Source organism: Eufriesea mexicana, unplaced genomic scaffold (genome assembly GCF_001483705.2).
Source record: "Eufriesea mexicana isolate 0111107269 unplaced genomic scaffold, ASM148370v2 scaffold596, whole genome shotgun sequence".
Taxonomy (NCBI): Eukaryota; Metazoa; Arthropoda; class Insecta; order Hymenoptera; family Apidae; genus Eufriesea; species Eufriesea mexicana.
Window position 1 is genome coordinate 1,149,319 of NW_016908754.1, and position 23,379 is coordinate 1,172,697.

Below are 23,379 nucleotides of genomic sequence, written 5' to 3' on the forward strand. Positions count from 1 at the left end.
TTCAGCAGGGGGTTAATATACGAAGCTGAAATATCAGAGCGACATCGGAAAATATGAGTAGTTTTAGGACCCATTCATTCCCGCGGCGGCATTATTTCACTGGCAAATTTATGGGGACACCGCGACGTTCCGTACCTCCATTAGCGTCACCTAAAATTGTTCATTCACGGAACGGGTGTTTTCAATTACTCCCTGAAATTGCCGGCCGCGGGGGAGAACAACTCTTTGAGAGGGGGGGATTTAAGAATTAATTTAGATAGTCTGAGAACTCGTCTTTTAAGAATCATTAAACTCCAAGCAGTTCCGCCCGAGTTCTCGTGGCTTTTGTCCCTGCTTTTGTAATCAACCGTATTTTCTAAACACACCCGTTTCTTCCTTTACGCACCGACGTCGTAGCGCAGTCTCTCTCGCCACGCGATTATCACAAAGACGAACCGCTGGTTACTCGTACTTAACCATGCTTAATAGCTTCCGCGCGTCCATTCGAATTCATCCGCGTGCTTTTATTCCGTTTGTCGTATAAATTACCGGCTCCGACCCCACGGCGAGTTCCTTTTACCCCGGTTGTTCGGCTTTTCAGCCGTATTTCGTGCACTTTCCCCGAGCTTTTATTAAATCGATCACCCCGACGCAAACAGCCAGTTCGTTCCCAGCGAAAATTGTGATTTCGTTCGAGGCAAGGATACGCTCTCGCGTTCGTTGCGTTCGACACCGCGTCCGATCCAATTACGACCAGCTATTTCGTTGCTTCCTCCACTTGCCGCATTAACGCGTGTTATTTTCGATCATCGATTAACGCTGCCGGCGATGCCGATGCCATCGATTACACCTGATCGGGATGCCAACCATACGTCGCACTCGCGCGAAAATCGCTCCGCGAAGGCTTCGGGGGTGGCTCGTCGAAACGCTCGTGCGGCGGTGGTCGGAGAAATTTGAAGATGGCTGCCGTGATCGTGGAGGATGAGAGCAACGCGATGGGTAAACTCGCGGCGAATACAGCGAAACATGGCACAGGTACGTGTTTAGATGTTCATTAGGAGATAAGACCGGGAAGTAGTCGGCGAGGCAACAGCAGAATGTTCTTTGTCGCGAAATTTAACGCTCGTAAGTTTGTCCCATCGTGTACGAAATCACCGTGCTATTATTTTCCGCGAGATAATTAAATGTCGCGGAGGAGAACGCTTTGTGTTTACCCGTGGGCTTGCAACTTCTTGAACGGCGACGGTAATTAATTGATAACGGCACACGCTCAGTCGAGCGAGTGCGTCGAGTACGAGCCGAGCGTCGGTGGTTCCCGGAGAGGCGGGGAGGTTAGGCGAAAAGACGGAAGGCGGCACGCGAAGATCGTTAGGATCGGAATCGGAAGAACAAGCTGTGTATGGAAATTAGTCAGTTTGCAGTGCTGGAATTCAGTTGTCAGACGTTGTTTGCATTTACATTTATCATGGGTGTCGCGCAGTGAAATCCGCTTCGGGCCGCCTCGTGTGTGGGAGGACGTGCACGGACAAATGCCGGCACCGATCCAACCACCTATGCGGTGGGTAAATTCTGGCACGCCAACAATTATGTTGGACTACAGCGTTACACGATCCACGAGACAAGTGGTGTCCGGCATACTACTGCACATGCATCAGAACAAACACTTCCGGTCAACATTAGCGGAATGGCCAGCACAGGGACTCGAGCACCGACGACTGCGAGTCAGATGTCCACGCTGTGATTCTCTATGTCCCAGCAGAACTGGAGGGTCTGCACGGTAGCGGAACGTGGCCCAAAGTCTACAGGGAACTAGGAGCGTGTAAAAGAAGCGCCATTTCGCTGTCCGTTTCGAGGACAAAGGAACTAGGTCGATACACGTACGACGCGGATCCTTCCAACGGATACGGATCTGATCTTATCGCGCGATGACGATAACATGGAGATTGTAAAGCCAGTCGAAGAACCCGAATTGACGCGGGGTTAGAGCCGAGGAACTTACGAATCATCTCGAGATCGAGGGATTCCAAGACCATTCCAGAGTCTGGGGATTTTCCAGCAACCACCCTAACTCGATGGAACCATCAAGAACCACCTTGGGTGTCGAAAGACCCTTCGCTGGACTGTCTTGGGTTAAGAACTTGGCACGAACCACCTAGTTGGCCGGGGGATTCGTCACAACCCATTCTAGCGTTCTATCTTGGACATTCCGGATTCAACGCTACTGATCATGGATTATAGTCTGGCTCTGAGGCGGTTTAGAGCGTTAGATTATCTCGGGGTAGTTTAAGGTGGGCTCTTCAATTCCGGGGTGATCCGTGACGGATCTTGGGGTAGTCCGTACTCGGCTCCGGGACTCAGAGATAATTCAGAGACGTGTCAGGGACGTGTACCGACCCCAAAATCGACTCGGGATCCTACGTACCCAGGCTGATCTCGAGTAAATCCTTCGATTTTGACGTAGTCCTCTGATACTGGGATTTTTTCACTGTTTATACGATCTCGGAGCGTGGTCCGAAGCGTGTCGCTTCTAAGATGCTCAGTAGCGAGTTTCAATATCTGGCGCCAGTTTAGAATTGAAATAGCCCGAAATCCCTTGGGATTACGGGACTTCGGGGGGGATTCGAATCGAACCGACTAATTTCGAAACCTCGAATTTTACTGTACAGCGGTATGTCTTATCCGCAGCAGCGCTTGCTGCGAATTTTCACCGAACGTTCGCAACGATTTTAATCCGAACGGCATACCCTTCGACGCCTACCCTTGCATCATTATCGCGAATACGCGCGAGCTTCGGATATTATATTCGTTTGTTTAAGCGATCGCGATAGAATCGTATGTTTTGAAACCTCGTTACAATCTCGTATGCATATTACACGATTATAACCACCGCCTGCGCGAGTATATGCACGCGTATAAATAATTTTGAATCGGCACCGATTAGTATCAACACGCATTTCATACTCTGCGTTTATTCCGACTTCTGGGTCACGTTCCAAATAACTCTGCCTAATAGAAAATGCACGCTATTTTAGTAAATCGTATTTGAGTTTGATCGATCATTACCATTACCGCAAGTAGGTCACCGTGTGCTGGAATCTATTGGAAGAAACCGGTTATGCCATTTCTTGCCCGAAGGGAGGTCGTCAAGCGAATAATGTCGAAATATACCGGTGCACTGGGCCGCGAGGGTAGCTTTGACAACGTTCCCAACGATTCTTTGCCTATCCTTTGTACGACTCCCATTGTGATCGGCCACATTGGATCGTGCACTTGCAACGTACAGTTTAAGCTCCCGCGTTATTACTTATCGCAACCGCGGAGCATCAGCATTCTCCCTTAACGATGATTCTCTTCCCCTAACCTGCACGACGTAGCAACGAAATGGAGGATTAAAGAAAAAGGAAAGCAGGAATCTCCGTTGTTTCTAGAATTTCCCGAAACATACCCACCTGCTTTTTATTCCTTTAAACATTTTCTCTCGGTAATTTCTTGCCAACCTCGCCTCAGTTCCCGTCTACCCGCGCTGCCCCTCTCGCTTAGACGTCGATAACTTGCTGCTCCGCGAAGAGCAAAAAGGCGACGAAGCGGGAGAAAGAATTTTGAAGGGTACACGACGTTGAACCATAAATCTGTTCACGGAATATCGTGCGTTTTCGCGGCGATAGACGAACGGCTGGCCGTGTCGTTCCGATAGCTTGGCGTGAAACGGAACGATTTTACGCGATTTCACCGTTTCCACCCGACTCCACCCTCGTGCAAACGGTTTCGTGCCGGATGCCGAGGTCGTGATAATTATGTTAAACGATATACACACGTAATAAAGAGGCTTCGAGACTCACCTTGTGGCCGGCGACTGGAACGACGTAGGTGGATGCGATCGACAGCAGGAGGAAGTAAAGGGCCGGGATCTCCAGCTTCCGTCTCATCTGTAACAAACTCGCGGCTATTAACAGGGTTTCCTCGATCCTCGTGCGAAGTTTCAGTCGACCGATCCGAGTTATGGTTCCGGTCTCGCGTATTTTATCGCGCGGCGAAGAGAAACGCGTTTAAATGATCCGTCCATGATGCATAGCGATATAAGAATGGTAGCACGTGCGTGACGAAACGCTGCAACGATCGGTTCACGCATGCGTTTCGTACGTGAACAATTATTTTTCGCATTTCGACCCATTAATCGGGCAGTTGGTTTATCGAAAACGCGCGGCGCGCGTGATGGGAAAAATTCGCGGTGACGAACTCGTGCTGGCAATAAGTGCAAACTGTATTGGAATTTCCGCCATTGCGAACGAAATAAATATCAAATTGCAGCGACTGCTCTCGACGGGAACAAAAGCGAGTGCGAAAAATATTTGGAAATATCGGCAATCATGGTGATAATAAATAAATGGTATATCGAGTTCAATTAACTCGTCTCCGGTTAATGGGTCAGCGATAATTTCGCGTTTGCAATTTCCTATGGGAGAAGGAGCATTTGGCGGAAGATCCAGCAGCCACGTTCACGCTCGACTAAATCATCGATCACCCCTGCGTACCAAGTAGTTTATAAAACGCAGCGATGATCGTGGTGTTCGGTTAATTTATTCAACGGACAGAGGTTGGGGAATAAATGTTTATCTAGTCCGCAGTGGCTGGTTTTCAATTAGCCGGCGAACAAGATCCCCTTTGATTAGAATCCCTTACGATTCTCGGGACGAAGCGTGTCCTAGAATTTAAACGGTTCCTTGCCAACCAGCGATCCACCACCGAGATCTTTCCTGCCCTTTAATTTCCTCGCTGAAGCTTAATTGTTCGTACGATATTTAATCGCCTCGCCGTTCTTCTTCTGGCAATCCGTTCGTTCGCTTTCTCTGCTGAACACGTCGTTTTTATAAATCGCCTGGAACGAGCGACGAGCCCATTGCAGCCCTGGGAGCGTTTTAGAGTATCTTTTCCACGGGGGACGTCGAAATATTGGCTGAAACGAGCGTTCGCGGATGGATTGCCACGGCCATGTGTATTCCGATAAACCGGTGACACGGTTATGGTGAAGGAGAACTTACATACGCAGTCCGTACTCGTTTCTAATCGCCTTATCGCAAAGGCGATTCGTCAAATGCTCGCATCCGTGTGACCTGCTTACCGTGCGAGAGCGAATATCACGCACGCGAAAATGAAGACGTCAGCGGGCGCCGGGTGTATTAATTAAAAGTGCCGGTGCCTGTTTTTCCTTTGAACCAGCCAGCTTCATTCGAAGCGAAAGCCCGCTTCGGGGCGAGCACGCGATTTTCGTCAGAAATTCCTTTTTTCCTCCCTTTTCTCTTCTCTTCTCTTCCCTTTTTGCCCTTCTTCGACCGCCCGATCCGCCGCCGAAACGTCACGAATATTTTCAGCGAAACACGTCGCGCCGGATTATTGCTATTGTACCGTGCAATCGTCGCGGAAGAATAGAATACGTGTCAAATTATAAAGACACAATTCCTTTAAAATGGACGTTTCGAGGAACGTTCTTCGATTTGCAGCCGAATCGGTGGAAAATGCGTCTGAATAATTCACTCCCTTCGAGTTTTGCCTTTGATACTTTAATCTTTAACGCTGGAACGCTGAAAGTTTCAGAAAATCTGGGATCGCTTTACGTCCAAAAGGAAATTTCGAATTCCGAGGATATTCTTTGACCCCGTGAACGTGCTAGAGTTCAGAGTCGTAAGTAGAAAATAATCAAACGGCTTTTAACTCGCAGTCTATGGTGAATAATACGGTCTATAGCCCTTTCTATCGCTGATTTAACTCGATTACCTGCATGCACTACCCAAACAGTTCCATCGTTCGATTCCGCTCCTTTCAGGCGGTTGGTACCATTCGGAACGTGTTCCATTGATCGATTAAAACGGGTTAAAAGCAGCTTAGCCAGAGGATTGAAATAAAATTTGGATGTATCGCGAGGCGAGGTGTCTCTGCCAAGACGAATCGCTTTCACCCTCGGGTTCACCCTCGCGTTCGAGGATGTGGAGATTGAGCCTTTCACGGGGTGGATAGCAAATTTTTCTCACGTACGCGCCATATAACGTTCCCGTGAAAAATGAATTTTCCTTAACCGTATTCCCAGCTATACGGGACGCTTTATTTAGCCTGTTTAATCCGCGCGCGTGAAGCGGAAGATAAATCCGACGACGTCTCAGCCTCGGAGTCGTAAATCGAGCGTCCCGACGCTGGCCAGGAAAGAGAGATCGCTGCGTCGTTTAGATGGCTGCCGGCACAGGTACCGCCCTTTCTGAATTCATTCTGGGCTTTTCAATTCCAAGACAAATAGCGTTGATAAAGGCGGAAGTATATTGTTATTGGCCAAGGAGGCAGACACATTTCCGCAGGCAGTATATTTGGCAAACGTTTATATACGGCGAACGATCGGCTCGCTGTAAATCCTTTCGTCGATCCTACGACGGCAGATTCTTATTACTTTCTCCGAGCGGAGAGAGCGGAAGCCATTCTAACGAATAAGAACAGCCGATCGATTACGCTCGGCTTCGAGTTGCACGCGTTGCTTTTCGCGTTTCCCATCGCGTCGCGAGTCTTTCACGCCAAGACGACTTCAAAGTTACGCGCCAGAACGACGAGGGTTGGATCGCCTCGATGTCCCGGGGTCTTATCTTTAAAGCCACCGTGAATCCCCGCTTTCGGATCGCTTAAGTAAGTCCTTTTCGGTCCGTTTAGCATTCTGATTTCCGGCGAGTTTTACGAACCCGGCTTCAACCCCCGAAATGGAAATTGAAACGCGATTGAAAAAGTTACCGGATTGCTTATGTTACCCATTTATACTCCCTCGCTCGCGTCTTCGTTGGCTAATTAATCGCTTCGTGACTGGTGAACGCTTGCTTTCGTTGGAGGATTGGAAATACATATTTGTTGCTAGGCTTCCGAAGAGGTGTCTATCCGTGCGAATGCTCTCGTGGCCCCAGAGCTGGCACTGACGTAAGATCGCAGAACCACGATGGCCTCGATGACTTGGCGAAGATCCTAAAGAAAGATCTTGGGACAGAGATCAGCTTAGCGATTTGAAAGTAGCGATTATGGCACTCTTCGAAGCTCGCAGGATCAGGGTCACTCCAGCGATCCGTAGATGGTGTGACTGCGAGTATTACGATGTGGGAGATCTGATTGCGAGGACTACGAAGATCTCTGCGATTTCCAGGCGATGCTAACGAAGGATCGAAGGATCGAGGCTAGTCTAATGACGTGAAAGTGGCTTGGCGAAAGATCGCAGTACCGCGGTGACCTCCGTGATTCGGAAACGGTACCGGGGAAAGATCAAGAGATCCAACTCGCTTTAGGGATCTAGAGATGATTCGATGGAATATTGCGGTATTGGCATGATCAAAGGCATATTAATATCTCGAAAATGACGCGATGGAACATCGCGAAACTTGGACCGACCTCAGTGACTCATAGACAGTCTTGTCATCGATACCACATTGCCATTAATATCCCGGCGACCTGAAAGTAGTTCCTACGATATTATTTTCTACGATAACCTAACCCAAAGCAGTAGTCAAGAATAATTTACTCGGAGTGCATTTTACTGCGATGAAAGTGTGACTCGGAGAAACTCGCACAGTGGATGCAGCGTGTCTACCGATATTTAGAGAAAATTATGGCGATAAGAGAATTAAGAAAAGAGGAACACTTCGGACACGGGAAGAGCACAGGGACGCTTAGATGCGAAATGTAGGAATAAAAAGGAAGAAAGTAGACAGCCCGAGGATAGCAAAAAATGGAATTCAGTGGCAAAAGAACGAGCGCAAGGGCACCAGGAGGAATACCAGCGGTGGAGTTACAAGCAACGTCATAAAAAGAAGAAATAGAGTCAGGTCACTAGGAGAAATGAAATTTTGCTCGCGAAAATACGCAGGCTACGTTTCGAGATGTTTCAAATTCCGCTGCTATGCCTTGTGCAAACTGCTCGCGATATGCAAATGATCTTCGAAGGATGGATCATAACGCGGTTACAAGTTGCCCGTTTGCCGAATCAAAGAACAGGGGAACTAGGTTCGATTCGCTGGTCGGGTCTGAATGAAAAGTCAGGTGTATCGCGGGTAATCATTTGTTGGGTCCTCGGCGTAGCATCCCGAGTCGAGAAACGATTCATTCTGTGAGCGGTACGTACTCGAACTGGTTTTCACGAGGTTCCACCGTCTCGTAGATCGAAGAATCCTTTTTCATCCGGCGGCTTAATCACGAGGGCCCGTGGTGTCTCTAATTTACATCCCGTATCTTTGTCCCGTTTAAAAAAGCTCGGCCGCCGGAAGACGAATTGCACGGGCCTGTAATTATTCGAAGAAAGAGGAACGGTGGACGCGGAGGGCAGAGAGCGGCTGATATTTTTTCAAGAGACGAATGTAGAAGAGGAAATGTTAGGCGGGGGTGAAGAAGCCCGACGACCGGAGACGGAGGAGCCGGCTAGAATGGTTTATTGCGTGTGGAGATAATGGAACGATGCGGGTTTCGCTCGAGTCTTTGCCTTCAGAATCGCTCCAAGAATCCATGCACCCGACCTACGATCCTCCGGCTTATCAATGGGGGGTTGTTTTAACGCGGTCGTAGCAGGTGCTAATAGGATTAATCGATCTAAATCCATTCTCCGGCGGCTGATCGCCGGTGAATTTTTTCACCCCTCGATAACGAATACGAACCAACAACGGCTCCCCTTCCATTAAAGTTCCACTTGGTAAAACAATTTAACCTTTTTACCCGGGGATCCAGCCTTAACGAGCAGTTACGTGTTATTTGAATACGCATAGCGCGCTGTTTATTTCCGTCCCGGGGTCCGTACCTACGAACGGCCGGGGCCAAGTGAGCTTTATTCTTGCGGTTTTAAATTGCTGCTCGACCGGCGGGTCCTTCCATTAATCGCGTCCGAAAAAATATTCCACGGACCGTGCACGCCGACCCGTTGTTCCGCGATCTAGCGCGCACCTGCGACTCGCTTGATCGATGTTTTACAGGATTAACCGGGGCAGTATTTTTTACCGATTCACTCGATATTTGCTTATCAATTATTTATGACAGTGTAACTCGCCCTCTTTATCCGCCCTTTCCCTTTTTTATTTCTATCGATTCTTTGAGTGGACGTCGATTTTTATTCCACCTACGCTTTTATCCCGTAAAAAGAGAGGATACTCGTATGGGGAACGATTGTAATTGAAAGTAGACTCGAGCGAGATACGTATCACCGGCAGCTATCCTAGTCCTCTTCAATTTTACCGGTAGCCTGTAAATATTTCACAATATTTATGCAGAAGGGAAGCTGTACGCGTATATCGGACATTAGAGCGTCTGTTTAAATAGCATTAATTCCAAACGAAATATCGGGCGTCGTCCAAACTCGCGACTGCCATAATCGAGGTCCAGCTCGTCGGACGGTGGAGATCTCGCGGATATATCGATACAGACTGGCTGCATCGACGTGACTAGCTGGCGTGAATATTTCGAGGCAGCAGCTGTTGCTCGAGCACCTCTCATTAAGGCGAAAGCAGCCAGGGATTCGTCGATTAAGAAGCACCGGTGGAATTCCTCTGTTATCGCGTCTCGTGGTCGCGATTACCATTATTCGCGGGTCCACGAGCCGACCAAAGTGCCCGACTGACGGATGTTTAGACTGCACCAATCGACGAAGATGGGTCAAGTACCGGTCGAACTTGCAATCGCACTAATTGCATCGATCGAATGGGAAACGACGGGTCGGATGACGAGTGTTCTGACATTTCGTTCTTTCAGCGCAAAAACGCTTCGACGTACGCGTGAAATCGAGAACGACGAATCTTCTTGATTCTTTTCTCGATTGGTGAGAAATGCTGATCGATTGAGAGGTAATTTTCGAGGACAGATTCTAACGACGCCCGATGCCCCCAAATGTGATAAAAAACGTCTTTCAGCTGATATTGCTAAGCTTAAGCATCTTATTTTTGTATTTTATGAATTTTAAATATATATTTAAATCGTTTCTGAGTTTCTTCTTATCAGTTTTATTAATAAAAATGATTAATTTCATTAATAAATTGGTTTTTAAGATGAAACTATGTAATTTTGCAAATTATTTTTCTAATTATTTTAATTTGCTTAAATTTTCTTAAATCTCTGAAATTTTGTATATAACAGTATTCCCATAAATGGATCTTGTATAAAAACTACTAATTTTATATAAATAAAATAAACGCCTATAAATTTTATAAAAATAAAATATACGTATAGAACAAAATAATGAAGAATAAATAATGAAATATTCAGATGAGAAACTCGATAGAATTCAACTTCTTTCGTATCATCAATATTATCATGATTTTCATCATTATCATCATTATTTTTATTATTTTTTTATCTTGTTTTATTTATTAGTTGATCTAAAGTGATTCGGATCCTTGTTTATAATTAAAATACTAAGAAAGTATGTAATAAACTATGTAATATATGTAAAATATGTAAAATATGTAATAAAGTATGAATATATTAGCATATTTGTATTTGCTAGTTATTTCAAATATGAAATATTTTCCCGCGACAACCACGCCTAGCTTGACTAACGTAGTCACCTACTAACGTAGTCGATGCCGAATCGAACGTTACACATGGCGGTATAATTTCGCGCGTTAAAGTAAAACTTTCAATGTGTATACAAAACGTTCCGTGAAGTAGTGTTATCGTTGGTTGATGTTTTAATTACTGCAGCTAGCGAAATATGCATTCAAAAACAATACTGCGCAGTATCAGTTATTACTTCGGAATATTGAAAGTGGAGGTTACATTTACAATATTGTCGCGATATTAACGAACGGGCCACATCACAAGATTAAGAAATAAAGAAAACTTTATAAAGATTAAGATATCTAACTACTAATAATTGTTCGATGGTAATATATCACAAGTGGAACAAAGTGATATTATATAGTGCAAATATAGTGCGTCGTTTCATAATATCGATTATATTGTACATTATAGATTTCGACTGTCAATTACGATATTTAGTGAACACAGCTTCGAAAAGACAGATTTTTAGTAGTTTTCCAAACTTTTATTCGATTATAAAGTGACACGTGTGAAATAAAGTACTGCGAATACAAATCGAATAAAAATAATACGCAATAACCTAATATCGATCGTGCATTCTTGATTTCGATTGTGGATTACGATATTTAGTTAACACAGCTTCGAAAAGACAGATTTTTAGTAGTTTTCCTAACTTTTATTCGATTATAAAGTGACACGTGTGAAATAAAGTGCTGCGAATGCAAATCGAATAAAAATACTACGCAATAACCTAATATCGATCGTGCATTGTAGATTTCGATTGTGGATTAGGATATTTAGTTGAAATAGCTTGGAAAAGCCAGATTTTTAATAGTTCTCTTAAATTTTCTTCGATTTTTACGTTCCATGTGCAAAATAAAACAACGGACTTGTATTTGGTATAAAGATACTGCGTAATTACGTAATATCGATTGTAGATTCTAAATTTCGACTGTCTATTGCAATATTTAGTTAGCATATCATTGGAAAGGCAGTTTTTAAATAATTTTATCAAATTTTCTTCGATTTTGACGTGCACAAGCGAAATAAAACGACGGGAGTGAAAATCGTATAAAAATACTGCGTAATTACGTGATATCGATCGTGCATTCTTGATTTCGATTTTGAATTAGGATATTTAGTTGAAAAAGCTTAGAAAAGATAGATTTTTAATAGTTCTCCTAAATTTTCTTAGATTTTTACGTTCCATGTGCGAAATAAAACTACGAGAATGTATTTGGTATAAAGATACTGCGTAATTACGTAATATCGATCGTGCATTCTTGATTTCGATTTTGAATTAGGATATTTAGTTGACGCAGCTTTGAAAAGCCAGATTTTAGTAGCTTTCCTAATTTTTATTCGATTTTAAAGTGACGGGAGTGTAAATCTTATAGTGATACGCGTAACTAACAGCCAGTGCCGTAGCAACTTTTTGTTCACATATCTTTCGGAGTTGCAGTAAGTGGCAGCTAATTCTTTTTGCAAAATGAAGAGGAGACTTCAACCGTCAAGATCTCATAAGGATGAACGCTGAATGCTGCCGAATGGACAACGAAAAGGTATAGTGAACATTAAAATCATTCTAATCGATATAACTAGAAAAATATTGCACAAAGAAATTTGAAACTTTGCTCAATTAAGAACGTACTAGATAGATTTCATTATATCATTCACCGTTCAATTATAATGGACGTAGCATTTCTAAGAAAGTATCATAGTTTCACGTAATTTGATATTCGACTTCTTCAAAATAGTATTGTGATGTCAAAAATAAACGAATATTTCAAAAAATGGTACTATATCATACTCCATAATCCTAGAGGTACCAACAGGGTACTGTTGCTGTTGGATTAATCTGTTCAATGATGACTTAAATTCTATAGCAATTCTAGAATGACAAAAGACAGATTCATAATCGCTCGAGATATTAACAATTGACAATTCAGTACCGAGTACTGCCATCATAACAGTACTGCAGCCGTTGGATTAATTTGTTCTCTGATGATTTAAATTCCACAGCGATTCTAGAACGATCAATGTATAGATAAGTTATGGCTAGAGATATTTACAGCTGACAGTACGGTACTTAGTACATCCACGGAGAGAGCACCGTAGCCGTTGGATTAATCTGTTCACTGATGATTTAAACCCTATAGCAATTCTAGAACGATCAATGGATAGATCAAATAACGGTAGTGATATTCAAAAAATATTTTTCAAAATCAAACTTTTCTAAAATGACTTCACTGCTTTTTGGCACATCGACCCCACAGTGCAACATACACGAATATCAGAGTAATCTCGGTGCCGAATTGCTACGTTAATAGTTCGATCCTGCTCATTGCCTACGAAAGATACTTGCCGTGTCAGCGGAATTTCAGCGATTTGTCAATCTCAACGGTGTCTGTGAGCTCGAAATGCCCACCCGATGTAGCCAGCTCGGCCGAACGATCAGCACAGCCGCCTCGTACTTGCATCGCGATTCTGTACAGTATGATTTGCGGCTGCAATCCGGCGACATGCCGACACGCGGCGATTAGCGCGCGAATGCCATGGTAAATCGTTAAACCGGAATATCACGCGGAAGGTTTTCAACGGAGGTGGTTCGGGTCCCTTCGGTGCAGCCGATACCGTAAGGATCGTATTAATTCGGACGATTCGCGATGGCACCGTGTACCTCGGCGAATTGGTAGTTGCACGGTAGTTCTTTCACATTCTCCAGGACTGCTCGGTATCGAAGAATCAACGCTAAATACGACCCCCTGGTCCCCTGGCTGACGTATATACCTTAGCCCGAACCCGCGTAATCAGGACGCTGCAATTGAGTTGGAATTCAATCGGCCGGTAGGGGTCGCGTTTTATTTCGAGATCGTCGCGTCAAGGCTGAATTAACCGTGTCAGCAATTTATATTTCGCTCTTCGACCCATCGTCGGTCCACCATTAGCGATCGCGAAAACGGCGGCCCGCTGAAAGAGCGATTTATGGTGGCTCGATTAAAAGCGTCAGATAGCGTCACTCACTAGTCGAACCTTTCGCTTTTTTTCCGGGTATTAGCGGATCTATTTAATCGATCAGGTCTGCTGAAGGGTGCCACCCAGTCGGCTGAATTTCTTATCGCCATGCATCATTTTTATCGCACCGGCGAGTGGATGTAGCGAATGAAGCGATAACTAGGATCGATAGAGTCGAATGGATGGACGTGTATTTTTTTCTTCTTTCCCTCCTTTCTTTCCCTCTCTTTTTTCTTTTTTTTCTTTTTCTTCAGGAGAAAAGGCGCACGAAACTCGGCAGGCATTCTTCTTTCCACGCGAGAACGAGGCGAGCGTAGATTTAATTTAATAACTATTGTTAATTCTTCCTCTCTCCGGCGTCAGGGTAATAAACAGTACTCGAAAGCGGCTGGGCGAAAATGTTACGAAACGTTGGAAGATTCTTCTTTACGATGCGCTTCGTTGCAGCGAGCCCGGATTAACGATAAAAGGGATGCGCCGAAACGACATTCGGCTTTTCCTCCTCGCGCGTGCTGCGTAACGTAGCGTCGCGTTTCGGATTATTATGCTTTCTTCATCGGCAGGGTACGATTACGACGTTTTTCCCGCGTCGAATACACGCGAAACGTGGAACGATGCGTGATTTACGACACCGTTCTTAGGGTAAGATCGTACCCGACACGGCCAATAAATTTCCTCCGCGTTTTCGCGCATTCACCGTCTCTATAAATTGCCCCTGTTTCGCCGATTTTTACCTTGGCTGTTCGCTATCTATTTCCGTCGTTAATACGATTTTTCCGCCCTCCAGCGGCCCCTCCACCTTTTTTCCCCCGCGCTCCTCACCGTTCCTTCTTTTCTCTCTCGCCCGTTGTTGTTCCCGCTGTTTTATTTCCTGCCACGCCACGCCCTGATGCCCCATACTCCCACGAAGTATTTTTAATGGCGTTTCCACCTGCGGGACTGGAGACGGAGACTGGTTCTTGAGTACCTCCGATGTACCGCAAACAACTCACAACGGAAGCCATGTCGGAAATGGCGGAACACCGCGAGAGATCGACGAGCCGACTTGTTTCGGGAATAATCGCCATCGTAAATTTTACGTTCGTTTGATCGAGCGGAAGCACGAAGGGGTGGCGCGCGGATAAAGACGGAGGAGCGAGGAGGAACGGAGAAAAGGGGTGGAAAAAACAGGAATAGGAGATGGAAAGATCGACGAGGTGAATTTCACGTGTCTAGAAGTCGCCCCCGTTTTCGGTTCTTTGACGAGATCCATATATCCCACGCGTTCGATCTCCTCCGCGATAAAACTTGCGCCGAAGCTTGCCTGTTAAACATTTCTATCGGCACGCGATTAGAATAGCTGGCAGCCGAGAGCTTCTCCTTATTGCTACGAGGGAACAAGAAAATGAAGTTGGCGGATAGTTGGTAGCGTATGAAATTTATTTTCTCGAAAGAAGCATTCGATATCGCGATCGACGAGGGGGCAAAGGGGGTGGCTGGGCGGGGAGGCCAGCGTTGTCGCAGAATTGGAAAGCGCGACACGCTCCAACCTCAAACTCCGCGGTTCACACACAGAAACAGTTCGTAACAAGCAAAAATTTCCGAATCTTCCACGCTCTTGACGCTTTATCGGCGATAAATCAAACTTTCGGAGAAGTTCAACGAGAAGAGGGAAGCGCGAAACGGATAGCACGAATAATATATTACGTCGTTGCCGCGATGTCCTCTTTGATTGTAATGCACGATTCGAGGATGGTGCTGTTGGAGGTAGCCGTGCAAAATGTGAGCACCCTTTCATTCCGTGTATCAATCACTGCGCCTATCACCGCTATGTTTACCTTTCTCTTTACCATTTCTACCTTTTTTCGCGCTATAATTTACTACGTTTTACCGCGTGTTACCAATGACGATTAGCAGTTTCAACGGGCAGCGTGTTCGAGAGGTAGAAAATAGCCGTGCACGACGAGAGTAATTTTTCATTAGCTGTATCAATCGCTGCGTCTATCACCGCGACGTTTACCTTCCTCTTTAAGCTTTTAACTCTTTTTACCCGGTTTAATTTACTTCGTTTTACACGCGCCGTGAATGGCGATTCGGAGTACGACTCTAACGGCACGCGTGCTCGAAACGTAAAGAAGATGGCGTTTCAACGGGATTCCTCAAACGCGTGCAAACACGCTAACTCGAATTTCGCGAGTACGTAAAGTTGGTCGACGTCGTAACTCAGGTGAAATTTTTAAACCCGACGAACACCGGGCTGGTCGCGTGACGGTACGTTGGCCACCAGTCACGTAAGAACGTCGGGATACATCGTGTCGTATTAAAAAGCATCATCCCGCAGTTTCCTTCTTTCCCACTGAAATCTGTATTTTTAGAACGCGAATGACCGGCAAGTGCACTTTGCGCCTCTTTACAGATGCACCGCTGGTGAAAAACCGCGGCACCGTTTCCAAAATAAATAATCAAACGAGCCGGTATTTGCCATAAAACAACGTGTCTCCGTCGATAGAAATATCACTCGACGAGCTATTCACGTAACCTATATATTTTTTGACACGAGTCGCGTGAAATTCGATGCACGCGTACAATCGCTCATGCCTCGCGTACATCTATCCACGATATCTGTGCGTTTGAACAGCTGTACATGCCATGGACCGACGTGTTCGACGCCGCGCTCATGAAGAAGACCGTCATAATGTTTCGAATGCTGGACGACGAATGGACCACGTTGTTTCCGAATCGACGAGACTATCGTGTTTATCGGGGTTCTAATTACGAGACGGAGTATTTCTACGGTGGCCGATCCGTGCTGTTCTCTATACCGGAAACCACGCTGGAGGAGACAATGTCCGGGGTAGACCTGCAGCTGTACGTTTACAAGGGTATATCCAAGTACTTCGAACTCCAGCCCCGGCGGAATTTCGGATTCACCCTCGTCAGGGTGGACGATCTGTTTAACGGTATTATCAAGGACCTCTGCGAACGGAAGGAGCTGGAGGGTTATTTTTCTAGCGCGCTGGAGCGGGAACCTATATCAAGGTGAATGCATTTAAATACGCGGAGCTGGCGTTTATGCAAATTCGCCGGCGAAACGGATTACTGGGCGGCAAACGTAACGTCGGCCGGGCTAATGTAATTTAAAAAACCGCTGTTCCAAGTACCACAGAGTTGGTTCGAACGTTCCCCGTTCGTTTGTATCGTAAACCGTCCGATTGTCTGACCCGTATCGGTCGAAATCTCTCTCCCTGGGGGAAAAAACGATAAAAGAAAGGGAAGAAGATAATCTGCCGTCTTTGTTTAACCCTAGTTAATCCCTTTACCCTGCACGGATTAGCCAGGAACATTTTACTAGCTAAGAGAAATGTATAACCGGCATAAATGTTAAACAGGTTTTAGTGAAATTTTCAACGGTAGGATTTCTTCTCGAGTATAATACACGAATTACCGGGACACGAATTAAGAGATAATGTTTCATCGTTCTCAAAGAATGTGGGAACCCTTGTTGATACGGCTCAGGCGCTCGACGGGTGCTCGTAAATCCACTTTCCCGCGCGGTTGAATTAAGAAGGAGTAGAAAAAATGAAGGAAAGTAGGAATAAAAAAGGGGAAAAAATTCACGTTATTCGCGCAGGTCGACACGCGGCACGTTCCCTCTGCTCGACGAGGATATGCAGAAAACTGACGCCACCATCGAGCTCTACGTACGCATCAGTTACCTGGGCAAATGCATCATAACCGAGGTCTACACCCCTCTAAGCATACAAACCGCGTTTTACGCCCGCGAGGAAACCGACGACCACTACCAATACCAGTTCCGTCAGTTGAACAACATGGACCTGGAATCCTTCTGTTGGGGCAGCAGAACGATTATCCCTCCGCTTCATCCGGACCTACTGATCTGTCGCTGCAAGGAACTCGAGACCCCCGTGGAAGAGGCCACGCAGACGAAGAAGAAGAAGAAACGCAAGCGCGACGATCTCGATTTCCGGAACAAATTGGCCCGAGTACAGGAGCTACTGGCCCTGATGAAGGAGCTGAGAAAGAATCGCCCGGACACGATAGCCCAAGGAGCGAAGGCAAAGAGCGTTTGCCCACCGTCACCGCGCGTCTGCCCTGCGGTGTGTCCACCTGTCTGCGTTTACACTATGCCTTCCGTTTGTCCCAATCCCTGTCAGACGGCCGTTTGCTGTCTACCGTCTGCCTGCATGAACGCCACGTGAGCGGGAGGAAATTTGCATAGGAAAGCGGGATCGCGAAGTCGTGCCGTAGGATCCAGAGGCGTTACGCCGCGAGACGGGGTCGAAGTTTCGCCATTGTCCCGGCCAGATCTTCCCGAGGTAATCACAGGGACCGTGTCCCATCCTGTTTTATGATCCATTCATCCCTCGCGATTGGACGATTTCCCAAATTGCCGGGCGAAATTTTATGGCCGCGACGGGGTCGGCAGGTTTGTACGAGTGCAGTGGAATAGTCGGCGACTGGTAGGGTCGAGGGTGCGTCCTGGCTCTGGAATTACTTATTCCGTTCACAGGGACGCGAAGAGGGCGGACAGACGCCGGGACGTAAAAAGAATTTTCTTCGCGGCGTACGTTCTCCCTTTGTGTATCATCGATGTGCATAGAACGTAGGATAATCTGGTGCCGGGACCGGGTGGTTGTAAATTGCAAAGCGAACCAGCCGTCTTCGGAGGAATTTCATGCGCCGGAACGCGCAGTTTTTCACCGTGTCCGGGGTAACTCGATATCCACTTCGCGCCACGGATATTCCGATATTCCATGCAATTGAAAGCCGAAGAGTTTTGCATTTTGATTACAGCATCCTGCCACGTACACGCAAACACACGTATACACAGACAGCTCCTGCGAGCTGCTGGAAGAGATCGCTGCGTGCACGTATGTATACGTGTACGTAGGTATATACGTTCTCATGCCGGGATTTCGATTTGGAGGCAGGGGAGTATTTTATCATCGGTGGCATTATGCAAAGATTCGGATCTGGAGAGGGCGAAAATCTTCGATCGAGAGGCACGAGGAAACCGGGAAGGGGTTTTTCGTGAAAATGGAGTGAACGCTTCCTTTCATCGGTTCGTAAATTTTTGTCGGGAAACCGCCACTCTCGGAAAATTTCCGAGGGCACTGAATACGCAGGAAATTCTTCTCCGACGTTTAGGGTCGCTCGATATATATTATCGTACTGTCGAAATTTCGCCGTGACCGAATGTTAAATTGAAAAACGTGATTGCTGTCTAAGAAATAAACGAGCGTACGTGCAAACTTCGTTCACCGAGTATTTATTAGTTGCCAAGTGACTTAATGGCAGTGAAAGCCTCGATATGTTAATAACGATACGCCTTTTGGTAATTCGCGATCCGAAGAAGTTAATGATCATGCGCAAAAAAGAAATAAGAGGGACGAAAAGATTTCTGAATTATATTCGCGATGGAATTAATTACACGCTACGGACGTGATTTGCGAGAATTATATACGGCTACTTTCAGATTCTCTTTTCTTCTACGTGCCGCCATCGTGTCTCAAAGATTCCTCAAGTTCGCTAAAGATCTGCTACATTTTACGCGAAGAGATAGCTGATAAAGTGCAATATTTATCGCTTAAATTACAGGTAAGTGCAGGGTGCACGAGAGTTTTTAATCTTGCAACAAATTCTTTCAGCGAGTTTTATCGTTTAATCGTCGCGGAACTAATCACTCTCGGTTTATCAATTTTTCCTATGGTATGTTGTGTACCTGGCGTTATTGCGATAAAATAGGTATTCACAGAAAATGATTAAAAAAATTATTTTATTATTATTATTTACCCATAGTTCTTGCCTTTTAAGTTCTGACAATTTCCGGTGTTACCTTTCAAATTGAGTGAACTGTGATAAATATTCTAATTGAAACGAGAGGAAATGAACGAAGATCATATCCTTGCTTAAACTACCGATTTTTAAATCGGATAACTTAGATAATATTGCTAATTTCCTTATCTATTGCTTTACTTTACAGTCTTATCTTTAATTAAGATATGTACATTAATACATATTAATTTATTTCTATATCGGTAATTCTGGAACACTCTGTAACGTGCAAGTCTTTAATGAAACTATCTAATCTTACAAAATCACGAATTTACGAGCACGTGCGTGTTCAACGACGATTATTTTCTCTAAAATTATGTGCACTATGCGTATGTAGCGACTCGCGATCAAAGTGATCTAGAAGTATGATTGAGCGCGGTAAAAAGCGAATTGACAAGAGAAAGTGCCCATGTGTTTTTACATTCACAGACAGGATTTTTACGTTCAATACGAACGTAATGAATCTTCCGCGTAAAAGCCGCCATTCTCTGTGCATGCTCTTAAGTGGTTCTTGCACCGCGTTAATCAATCTCCACGTGTAACGAGTCGTGCGATTTAAAGCATCCGACAGCAGTCTTGCCTGGAAAGTATAATAATACGATTTCTAATTCAAGGTTAAGCTTAATCGCTGAATCTTCTTGCAGGTGAAACCTTTGAGTACCGGAGAGACACCGAAGTCCTTAAACGCGTCGTTAAAACGCAAACCAATTATATTTACCGCGAAACGATTATGCCCTTTAAATATTGCATTCGTCGCGAAAATTACGAATTATACAACGAGTCGGAAGACCACTTGTTTGGTTACCTCGGAAGAAACACGGTTTAAGAAACCCAACGGATATCCGTGTTCCGAGGGAGGGATAAAGTTAGCGTTGAATCGGTAGATTTCGGAAAGTTTTGAAAACATAAACGTAACGCAATCGAGATACGCTTTTACACTGGGAATTCATGGCGGTATTGGTGCTATATTGGAACAAAGATTCGAAAGGAAAAGGAACATCTTGCAGCATAAGCATTGCACATTCGGTGTTCACCACGCTCGACGTGCTCTTGAATTTTCTCCAACAGTGGATTCTACCACGGATTTTCGAACTTGCCCGATTTTCCTGTACATTCGCCAGCAATTTATCGCGAGGCAAAAGCAGATGCAAGCTGGGCTCGATCGGGAAAACTCGAAAGTCCAATTGTACGTAGTTCTGGAGAGAATTCGGCGCTAACATATTAGGTCGATTATCGCGAAATGTTCCCGTTACCAAAACAAGCCCCCGAGAAGGTATTTGCTCGAAAGAGTGGCTGCCGGACCTATCCGTTTCACCAAATTCGGATGTAACTGTATCCCTTTAAAAATCGGCCGATATTCTTCGAATTTCGCGAATTCGGCTATGAAATTCTGCGCATCGAAACGCCGGCGGGTATATCGGGATTAAAAGCGGTTACCTCGTGAAATTTCGAGAACACGGGCCCGCAGAGTTGCTATCGGATAAATCTCCGGGGGTGCAAGAAAATGCAGCTGCAGGATTAATACGCTTCCTGCCGGGCGTATCTCTCGAATTTGACTGCGACAATCTCGACGAAATCTCGCTCGATCATAGTCGGAAATGCAGACAGGTTCTCGTTGCCGTGGCCACGCGGACGTTTAGATAAATAGCGGGGAATGCGAAAATAAGGGAGCATACGAGGGCAATAGTTGGGCGAGGATAAGCGGGATGCGAAATGGGTTCGCCATAACGGGAAAAATACGAAACGCCGGTACGTGTGTTTCGCGTAGACGGTCGTCTAGACTCGCGGGTATAGGTAGGGTATATACGGCGATACATAACCCCCTAGCGCGGCAGGATGTGGAAAACTCGAGGGAACGAGATTACAGGAGATCGCGGAGGAAGAGAGAGTAGGAGTTGAAATGGCTAGAGTGACTCGTTTTCCTCCCTGTTTTCCAGACCTGGCCCACCACCGTGCCTAGAAACTATGGATTATCGGTATAGTAGGCGATCCCCACCCCTGCGGCGAGCTCGCCAGACGCATTGATAGTTGGACGGGCGACTAACAATGGACGAACACCAGGAGATTAGGGGGCTCTTTATAAACGGCTGGCTACCAAGGGAATCGCCGTGAAACGTTATCGACAAGTTCGATGACACGCGTCGCGCCGTTAGTGCCTGGTGCTGTGGTGTTTAACTGGCTTTCTAAGTGGCTGGTAGTCGGCCGACACGGTGGGTGAGTAGCGAACGTGTACGGAGTATCTTGACGGTCCTCGATGTTACCCCGGTGTTCGCGGTGACATCGGCGCAGACAAGATGTATCGATTACTGATACTTAAGCACACCGGTGTGCGCGATGAGTTGGACGGCTATCGGTCGTTTAGCCGACTAGACGGGGTTACCAGAGACTTGGTCGTTCCGCTTCGCGAAAATGTTTTCCCGGGTTAGGCAAATCGGCCGAATATCCTCAGCCACTCGGTTCTCGCGCGAGCGCCAGTAATTAGCCGTTGCGATTGACACGCAATTAGAGTGGCAGGCAAAACGAGAAACAGAGAGAGAGAAAAAAGAAGGGATGGAGAAGCATCGAGAATACTCGTTTCGAGGGTTTCTCGCGGAGCGTGAACTAATTACAAAAAATCCCGCACACACGTACGCGCGCACGATGGGTGCACGTAAATACGGGACTTTACGCCGGTAGTTGGGTTAGGGTCGCGACCTGAGGTTAGCGGGGGATTAATAAATTCGCGCGTAATCCGTTAGAAAGGGAATTTTTAATCGCGCGACATCGTCGTGGTGATCGTTTTAAACTAACCCTGACGGCAAGGCGTGCCGTGTTCCGCGCGTCGAAAACGCGGTAACGTCTTTGGCAATTATCGATAATCGATAGCTGATGCTCCATTACGACGTATCTAACGAATTACACGTGTGTATAGCTCGATAATTCGAGACAGCTAATACAGTGGCTCCGGCCGAGTATTTGATAAGCCAGTGTACAGCTATTAACATTTGATAAATGATCCGGTATTAAAGGATTAGCCGGCCGCTAGTTCAATCGTTGATGACCGCTAATGAATAAACATGGAGTAGCCGGCGAAATTAGACCACTCTGCGTGTTCGCGGGGCAAGGATGTATTAAATCATTGGATACCGAGTTAACGACGTATGCGCGATGTTACGAACGAAAGGGTGAAATTCTACGGAACAATTTCGCGAGCGAAGAGCAACGGCCGCGAACTCGGGCCAACGAAGTAGATACGCAGCGACACCTGGGAATAGAAGACGATTCATTGCATTCAAAAGTATGATAACTGGAGTAATTGAAAACGACGGTATCAGCGACGATCCTGTTTTATACGCACTAGTTGCCAGGTATTCCGCATAGTTAGGCAGTCGGGTTTGTATACCGACAAACCAGTTAGAATCCTAATTTGCTCATCAAAGTCGGTACGCGATACGAGGGCAATACTATACGTATTACCTATACGGTGTACGTATTCCGATCGACTGTATAATGAACGCGTAGAATTGCCGGTGGTTGCACGAGTAATTACCGACGAGATATACGATGCTAAAGATGTTACTCGCGTTCGGATGCTGCAAGGATTTCGCGTGTACGCGTTCGAGCAACATTTTTCCCGACCGGCTAGGCCGGGTTACGAGCATCGCATTAATGGATTTGTACCTATGAGAGCAGGTCAAACGTTAGATCTGCGCAGAGATCGGTTATTAATTTACTATATGCGGCCGAGCATATTGTGGATGTTTGTCAAACAATCCGAAGCACTCTGGGAATTTTCGAACGCGTTCGGCAATCTACGAGACGATGTTTCGAAGCTTGTATCCTCATCGCTGGAACAAGCCACTGCGAACATTTTCCATGGTGCTGGAACTTTGAAAGATTATAACTCGAACGGAAGCGTTTACGAACCCTAGCTTATATCGCGTTGTTTCGTTACAACTAGAACCGCCCGTCGCGCAGGTGGGAAACCTCATTTTGGCAACAACCTGCGCCGAGATGAAAGTTTTTGCGCCAGTTTAA

At 45.9% G+C, this 23,379-nt stretch overlaps 2 protein-coding genes across 2 annotated transcripts in view; one reads left to right on the forward strand and one right to left on the reverse strand.

Annotated features, from left to right (window-relative positions):
- Fstl5 (follistatin-like 5) overlaps nt 1–23,379 on the reverse strand; it is a 50,567-nt gene that overhangs the window by 8,069 nt on the left and 19,119 nt on the right. The window contains exon 2 of the mRNA XM_017897958.1: nt 3,819–3,905. Within this exon, the coding sequence (XP_017753447.1) occupies nt 3,819–3,905 (87 nt within the window). The remainder of the gene's footprint in view (nt 1–3,818; nt 3,906–23,379) is intronic.
- On the forward strand, nt 15,226–17,726 carry LOC108546010 (uncharacterized). Its single transcript, XM_017897917.1, has 3 exons — nt 15,226–15,288; nt 16,145–16,545; nt 17,138–17,726. The coding sequence occupies exons 1-3, from the start codon at nt 15,226–15,228 to the stop codon at nt 17,724–17,726; spliced, it is 1,053 nt and encodes a 350-aa protein (XP_017753406.1).